We start from the raw sequence: 8708 nt of genomic DNA, 5'->3' as shown, positions 1-8708 counted from the left end.
CTGTTGTAGTTTCCTATAGATTTTTAAAAGTATTCCTTTGTCTGATACATCATTGCAAAAGATTTTTTCCCCATTCTGTGGGCTCCCCTTTTACTCTTTGGTTCAATCCTTTAATGCACATAAGTTTCTAATATTTAGCACGTCCTAATAATCTATTTTGCCTTCTTTTGTTTTTCACAATGTTTCATAGTCTGTGTGTTCCCATGATTAGAGCCCTTAAATTTGTCCCTATTTTTTCCTTGACGAGTTTATTATTCTGGGATTCACATTTAGGTCTTCAGTCCATGCTGAGTTGGTCTTTGTATAAGGCGTGAGGTAAAGGTCTTGTTTTCAGTCTTTTGCATATCGCAATTCCCTTCTGCCAGCACCATCTGTTCATGAGACTGTATCTCCCCACTCAGTGTACTTTGGCCCTTTGTCAAACATCAGTTGGCTGTATGTGGATGGATGAATTTCTGGATTCTCAATTCTGTTGCATTGATCTAATTGTTCATTGTATCTGTAACAGCCATGTAGTAAATTTTGAAATCAGAACGTGAGAGGCCTCCAACTTTGTTCTTTTTAAGTAGTGCTTTGCTTGTCTTGGTCCCCTTTCCATAAAAGAAATTGTTAATGTTTTTTCCATCTCTCTAAATAATGTTGTTGGAATCTGGAATGGGATTGTATTATATGTATAAATTGCTTTCGGTAGTATTGACATTTTCACAATGTTGTCATCCCATCCAGAATCATGGTATATTCTTCCATTTTTGTAAGTCTCTTTTGGTTTCTTGTAGTTGTGGTTTGTAGTTTTCTTTGTATAGATCCTTTGGTGAGTTGTTTGCTTTTAAGAAGACCCCAAGGTTTGTTTGTTTGTTTGTTTTTTATGTTTAAAGATTATCTCTTGCAGTAGATACCTATCTACTGTTTGTATAAAAATTGGGCCACAAGCTTGAGTTCAGTTCCAGACCTAAAGAGTGACTGAGGGTCATACTCTCAAGTTCCTTCAGTCTCTTTGTGACCAGTAAGGCTGGTCTTTTTTTTTTTTTTCTTTTTTTTTAATTTTTGGTTTTTGTTTTCCTTTTTTTCCCACTCTATCCAAGATCTTCTTATGTGGCTCTCTTCAGAACAGTTGATGGTGGTAGCCAGGTACCATCTAGTTCTTTCAGTCTAAGGGCCATGAGTCCTGGTTTGGCACTGTGGGTTAATGCACTAGATTGCAATCTTGTTTGAAAAGTAAGGTAAGTGGTTCAAGCTCACCAGCCACTCCTCGGGAACCCTAGATAGGGTCGCTATGGGTTGGAACCAACTCATGGCCCTTAACATCAACAACAATGGTCATGAACACTGATGCTCATGTGTTCCGCTAGTCGACTGGACTGATTGACTCCAAGTGTCTTCAGTTTTCATCACACACTTTCATGCACAGGGAGAGAGCAATAGTTGCATCTTTAAAGTCCACTCACAGGCTGTTAAGATCCTAGTCTACTCACCAAAGTAGGATGTAGAACATTGTCTTTGTGGAATATGTTTTACCAATTGATCATGGTGTATTTGACCAATTTTGAGGTCTGGCTTGAATATCTTTCTTTCTTTTTATCCCTTCTCCCCTCACTCACTTTAGTACCTTGCGACCTTTTTCTTTGTTTTAAGTAAAAATATATCACTCTGTATCAATGCTACATGATAGAAACCATATAAAGTGAGCCTTAAATACAAATCACTTACATGATTTTTGTCCTTTTCTAGTAGGCACATATGGTTGCCATGTGTCTGAATTGAATCAATAATACAGAAGACATATAACCCAATATGTTCAAACTTGTATTATTTTGTTGTTGTTAAGTATCATCAAATTGAATCCAACTTATAGCGACCCTATGTAGGGTTTCTAAGAAGCAGGTGGTGGGTTTGAATTACCGACTTTGCAGTTTGCAGTTTAGTGCTTATCTTACAGTGCCGCAGCAGGACTCCATTTTTTTTTTTTTTCTTAGATGTTTTATTGTGAATTGTGTGATAGTTTATATGGGAGAACATTAATTTTACCTTCATTCTGTTGTACATCATCTCATTGCCCTGGTTACAATCCCCTCCATGCATCAATCAACCAACCAAAGGGTATACCCTGCAATCCTGCTCCCCGTATCCCCCAGGTCTTCAGCACACAGTTGCTCTCCTTCTGTGGATCTAAAGTCTCCAGCTGCTCCATCACTCCACGTCATCTCTGCCTCCATTTTAGGCATTACTGCTTCTCTGGGTAGGGTCCCGCTCTCTGCTCTTCTCCCTTGATGGTTCTAGGGACCTCCGCTCTTAGACTGAAAAGTTAATCACTCCCCTCCTTGCTATAAAACGTCTACCTTTACATTTCCAATCCTCACAATCAGTCCTGATAACAATTATTCACTCTTGTATCACAAGAGACCCATCTGCATTTCATTGCATCAGCCCTGCCTAGACAGATTGGATACTATTCACTGGAGATTCTACCTTCCTCCAGGCCCTCTGGATCTAGGTTCCCTCTTGAAAGCTTGTAAGCCAGTCACTTCTTGCCTTTGTAGCCCCCCGCCTCCCATTTTGGGTAGTCAATGTCCAAGTTGCCCATCCCTGTGTACTCTGTGTGTGGAGGGTGTGGGAATGATTCTTGCTGTAAGGATTTATTCCCTCTTTTGAGCTACTGCTTCCATAGGTGTAGGTCAAGTTCATCAAATTGTATGAGAATACTTTTTTTTTTTCCTCTTCTTTTTACTTCTGGTTGAGCTCTGATCATCCATTCATTGAAGCCAGGACAAGTGGATATTATCTGCAAGTGTGGGTGTTCTTATGCATATGCCCTCTCTTCTTATCAGCTGGATGCTTCAGGATGCTTCACTCTCCACTCTAGTCCTCTGTGGCTATGACACTGACTCTGGGCCCAAGAGTCCCCAGGTCTTGCCACACTGCTGGCCAACCAGGTCTTCACCCGGGTTCACAGAAGTCTATTATTGAACATTGTATGGCTTAGCTCGCCACTTCATTGCTGTTTTTCCCTCCCTTCCCCTTTTCGGTGACGAGCGTGGTCACCATTCAGAGTGTGTATTCTCATTGAGTCTTAGTCTTGGAAGGGGGTTTACACTGAGGGGACCCAACCACTTGCCTTGATGTTTCCTGGGCAAGCAAGTTGCTTGTTCTTATAGTAACAGTTGGTCTGCCTATGTTGTTTTATATTTTTCCTGTAGGTCTTTCTTTCAAGAAGTATCTTCTGTTCTTCTAGCCACTCCAGGTTGGTCTGCTTGTCCTTTCAAGTGGGAATTTCCCATCTCTGGAGATCTGGATGTGGTTCAGGCTTCCACCTATAGTCTTATGTATTGCAGAGGCTCTGCAGGAAGCCTCCTTCACTGGGCACATTGTAATCCCATTTTAGGTATTCCAATCATTTATAGGCAGAAGATGGACTTACAAGCTTTCTATGGTGATGCTTTTGACTATTCCTTTCTCTCCCCCTCCAGTGTCTATTTTATAATATAATGCAAGGAAAACCAAGATTCAAAAGACAGCCAAACAACTTAACATTATTCCCCCCTTTTCCCCATTCCAACCATGGCTCAATCTCTATCCCAGAACCCTGTTGTTCCAAGGTTGTGCTTACATCATTATTTACCTCTGTCTTGGGACTCCATTTTTAGCATGCAATAAATATAAAATGAGAGCATGGTGGGTCTACAGGGTAAGTCCTGTACTACGAGCCAGAAAGTCAAGTTTCAAGCCCTCCAACTGTTCTGCAGGAGAAAGATGAGGCTTTCTGTTCCCACAAAGATTTACATCCTTGGAAACCCGATACAGGATTGCTGTGAGTTGAAATTGACTCAATGGCACTTAACAACAACAATAAATATGTTATTAATAAAACTATTTTTTCCTCTAGTGTGTATTTTACACCTATAGCACTAATCTCATTTGGACTAGTCCCACATGGTTAGTGGCTATCATAGTGAACGGTATAACTTCATAATGTAATTATAATCCCCATTTGACCATCTTTTCACAGAGAAATTTCATTAGTTTTTGCATCTAAGTGTCATTGAAATTCTAACTATGTCATTATTGTGATGTTGTGACATAGTTGGAAAAAGCTAATATATGTCCTTGGATTACATCAGTAGAAAAATAATTTTGAGAATAGGAGCTGACCGTTTCTCTTTACCAGACAGACCTGATTAATACTATTTTTGTCAATAGGAATCGTGCTTTGGAAGGGTATTGATATATTGGAGAATGCCCTGAAAAAGTGACCAGGCCGATAAAGAATCTTCAGACCATGCCCTAGGAGAAATGACTGAAACCCAAATGATGCTTGGCTTAGAATTTGGAAGGCAGGAATGGGCATGAGTTTGGATGAAGGGTTTTCATGCATTAAAAGCATGACTGAGTGTTAGTACTAAACTCAGAAAGTAGAAATAAAAAAGGACTCAGATCTAAGGAAGACACTAGGAAGAACTCTTCAACAATTGTGATGTCTGAAAATGGATTGGTTCATCTGTTTGGGATCATTTTCATGATCATCTGAAACAATCACATTGCTGTGTTATTTTCAAAGATCCTGAAGCTTGTGTTTTCAAATGATGATTGTATCTTAAACGAAGAATTTTGAATTTTTTGGCTTTGTACTGTTACCGAGAATGCTAATCACATCTTTATTCTCTGAGCAAGGGTTCTTCCTTTCTGTTGATTAAAGAATAGTCAGGTGAGGCAGGGTTTCCATAAAGCAAAGGTTTATTGTAGGATGGAGGCTTGCAAGCAGAGATGGGTAGGGCTTAATGCAAGCCTTAACAACTGAACAAAGACTTTGCTGAGGTTTAAAAAGTTTCAGATAGGGAAAAGCTACCATGTTTATTTTAGAGGTAAATGGAGTTTTCCAGGAAGTGGCCTGTTTAAGAGGAGCCATGCTAACTGGGTGGGTGCAGAATTTCTTCAAGAAGGATTTTGCTCCAAAGGCCTCTGGTAAGAGCAGACAAAACTTATTCTGGGATGTCAAACATGTATGACTTTTTCAGGACCCTGGTTCAAACCCTTGCAAGGGGCTGGTGTTCTCCTCTGCCCCATTAGAAGGTTTGTCCTTTAAAGTTATACCTAGGGCAGTGGGTAAAACAGTTTGACCTATAAGATATCTCACAAGTAAGTAAAATACAGAATTGTTTTGAGTCGTCTTTCTTAACAGCATGTCCCAGGCTGTGGCTGCTCAGCTATGTGCCCTGGACATGTTCTGTACATCTCTACAATTGCCTAAGCAAGGATGAGTGCATGCTTCAGCATTCCTAAGATATCACAAGATTTCAGTCAGTAAGATGCTCATGTTTACTCCTGATATGAGTACTCTTTTTCCTCCTGTCTCAGTACCTAATTTTCAAAAGGGTGAGAAAGATTTAACGTATTTCCTTCTGAAAGGGTGTTGGTTTGTAAAATGTATAGGCAGGATTAGGACCAAATTTGTATATAAATCAGAACAATTAGGTACATCAGTTAAGTGTTTGTCTTATTATATCGTAGATAGTATACCTTTCTGGAGTCCTGGTGTGGTGGTGTAGGATAAGCACTGGATTGCTGACCACAAGGTTGAAGGTTCAAACCCACCAATCACTCCTCAGAAACTGTATCTACAGGGTCATTGTTAATCAGAACCCACTGTATGGCATTTAACAACAACAGTATATGTTTCTATTCATAAAAACATTAAAGAAACACTTCCAGGTATACTAAAACATCTTTAACATAATAGTACAGTAGTGATAATGGTAGTTTTGATGTGAGTTACAAAGTCGTGTCTGTTATTATGAACCATTGTATATACCTCAAACTTTTTTTTATAGGTGTTGGTTTGTAACTGCAGGTTGTACTGAATCGGAGGTTTTTAATCTGGGGATTGGCAGTATTAAATAGCTAATGTACAGACTCCTAAATTTGTCAACTTTTCCTGGTGAATTTGTAGGAAATTCTTTATCTCGAACCTAATACATTTATCTGTATTCTACACAGGGCTATGGAACACACCTGATGAATCACTTGAAAGAATATCATATAAAACATGACATCCTGAACTTCCTCACATATGCAGATGAATATGCAATTGGGTACTTTAAGAAACAGGTAGGTTTTCTACCATGCAACACTGACAGACTATTATTCCTTTTCTTAATATTCCCATAATATATTTCTTAATATTCAGGTAGCACCATGTAAGTGTTTACTCCCAGTTTTCCTACTTGCAAGAAGGACACGCATTTATTTTGTAAATCTTAGGAACTGTAGTGGCACAGTGGTTAAGCATGCTTAACTGCTAGCGGATATTAGCAGTTTGCACCTACCAGGCATACTCTTCAGGAGAAAAATGGGGCAGTTTCTGTCAAAGATTTACAGCTTTGAAAATCATATAGAGCAGTTTTGTTGTCCTACAGGGTTGCTATGGTCCAAATTGACTCAGGGCAGTGGGTTTGGTTTTTGGTTTTAAGCTTTGGAAATAAAGAGTTATCAGACTGGATTAGGGGGTGTGATTGGCATGCTGTTGTTAAGTGCCATTGAGTTGGTTCCAACTCATAGTGACCATGCTTAAGGTTTCTGAGGAGCAGCTGGTGGGTTTGAACTGCTGACCTTGTGATTCACAGTCCATTGCTGATCCTACAGCCCCACACCTGGCATGTAGGTATTAAATAAATACTTATTGAGTGTATGAATCAATAGCCTCCATAAATGAAATATAATACTGTAGCCTAACACTCTAAAGTATGGTACTCCCAGCTTAAGGATACATTCTTTGTCCTTGGTTGGTAGAGTTTTCAATGAACAAGAAAAATTGATTTAGTCCACTGAGGACAGCAGAGAGGAAGTCCTTAAGTTTAGAAATTGCTCTACTGCACATAGCAATCTAGGAGGTTGGTTGCAATCTGAATTCTTTCCCATCAGTAGTTTTCAGTGTAGCAATTTGAAGATTAATCTTTGTATATTATGTTTTTATTTGAAATTTCATTGATTTTGTTGTTAAGAATATACTCAATCCACTAGTTTTAGGTGCATGTTATTTTAAATAGAACAAAATACCATGGCTATTGAGTCATTTCTGGCTCTCAGTGACCCTACCAGGATGGGGTAGAAGTGCTCCTTTGGGTTTCCGAGCCTGAATCTTTACAGGTGCAGACAGTCTCATCTTTCTCCTACAGAACAACTGGTTGTGTTGAGTTGCTGACCTTGCAGTTAGTAGCTCAATGCTTAACCCACAGTTCCACCATTACTTTATTATTCTTAGAAATTTTTCTAGTAGTGTTTTGATTACAGAATTAAGGTATGCTCACTGTCGAAATTTTGAGAAATACAGTAAAGCATTGAGAAGAAAAAAATTGCTGCTAGTCCAACCACACAGAGAAATGAACTATTAACACTTTGATATATAACCTTTGAAGGAGTTCTGATGGCACACTGGTTAAGCACGTAGTTGCTAACCAAAAGGCTGGGGATATAAACCCACCAGCTGCACCATAGGAGAAACATGTGGCAGTCTGCTTCTATAAAGATTTCCAGCCTTGGAGACTATGGGACAGTTCGGCTCTCTCCTGTCAGAACTCTGAGTCGGAATTGACTCGAGGGCTATGGGTTTGTTTTCAGTCTAATTTTCCCATATGCCTATTTGTATGTATAAATACATTTTTTTAAATAAGACATACTGGCTGCGTAATTAAGTCATCCTTTTCACTTAATATATTCTGATTATTTCTGTGTAAAATTTCTGATGGCTCCCTGGCATGTTATACAAAGTAATTTATTTAACCAATACCAAATTTTAGACATTTAGGTATTTTATTATATGAGGGTAAGTCAAAAAGTATTTCTGTAAAATCATGGAAATGTTTAATAAACAAGAATATCAATATTTGAAACTATTGTTTATCAACATATCCTCAATCTAGGTCTGTATACTACTGAAGGTGAGGTTTACATCTCTCTAAAAGGAGCTCTGGTAGCATAGTGGTTACGAATTGGGCTGCTAACCTCAAGGTTGGCAGTTTGAAACTACTGCCTGTTCCGCAGGAGAAAGATGAGGCTTTCTGCTTCCTTAAAGATTTACAGCCTTGGAAACCCTGTGCAGGATTACTATGAGTTGGAACCAACCCACAGTACTTAACAGCAACAACAACAACAATTCCTTTCTTGGTGTGGTGTTGTGGGTTAATATGTTGTTGTAGTTGTTAGGTACCATTGAGTCAGTACCAACTCATGGTGACCTTATGCACAGCAGAACGAAACATTGCCCGATACTGGGCCAACCTCACTATTGTTGCCATGCTTGAGCCCATTGATGCTGCCACTTTGCAAATCCATTTCGCTGGGGGTCTTCCTCTTTTTCTCTGACCCTCCACCCTACCAAACATGATATCCTTCTCCAGCAACTGGTCCCTCCTGACAATATGTTCAAAGTATGAGAGATGAAGTTTGGCCATCTTGGCCTACAAAAAGCACTCAGGCACACCTTAGTCTTCAAACTGATATTTTTGCTCTTCAACACTTTAAAAAGGTCTTGTGCAGCAGATTTGCCTAATGCAATATGTCCTTCGATTTCTTGACTGCTGCTTCCATGAGTGTTGGTAGTTGATTCAAGAAGATTGAAGTCCTTGACAACTTCAGTCTTTTCTCCAATGATAAGAATGTTGTTTATTGGTCTAGTGGTGAGGATTTTTGTTTTCTTTATATTGAGATGTAATCTATAC

At 39.1% G+C, this 8708-nt stretch overlaps 1 protein-coding gene across 1 annotated transcript in view; it reads left to right on the top strand.

Annotated features, from left to right (window-relative positions):
- The window catches only part of KAT2B (K(lysine) acetyltransferase 2B), a 161924-nt gene that overhangs the window by 127510 nt on the left and 25706 nt on the right, over positions 1-8708 (top strand). The window contains exon 12 of the mRNA XM_006851636.1: positions 5989-6099. Coding sequence (XP_006851698.1) covers positions 5989-6099 — 111 coding nt within the window. The remainder of the gene's footprint in view (positions 1-5988; positions 6100-8708) is intronic.

Source organism: Chrysochloris asiatica, unplaced genomic scaffold, assembly GCF_000296735.1.
Source record: "Chrysochloris asiatica unplaced genomic scaffold, ChrAsi1.0 scaffold00030, whole genome shotgun sequence".
Lineage (NCBI taxonomy): Eukaryota > Metazoa > Chordata > Mammalia > Afrosoricida > Chrysochloridae > Chrysochloris > Chrysochloris asiatica.
Note: the sequence above shows the minus strand (reverse complement) of the source record. Positions and strands in the feature narration are given on the sequence as shown.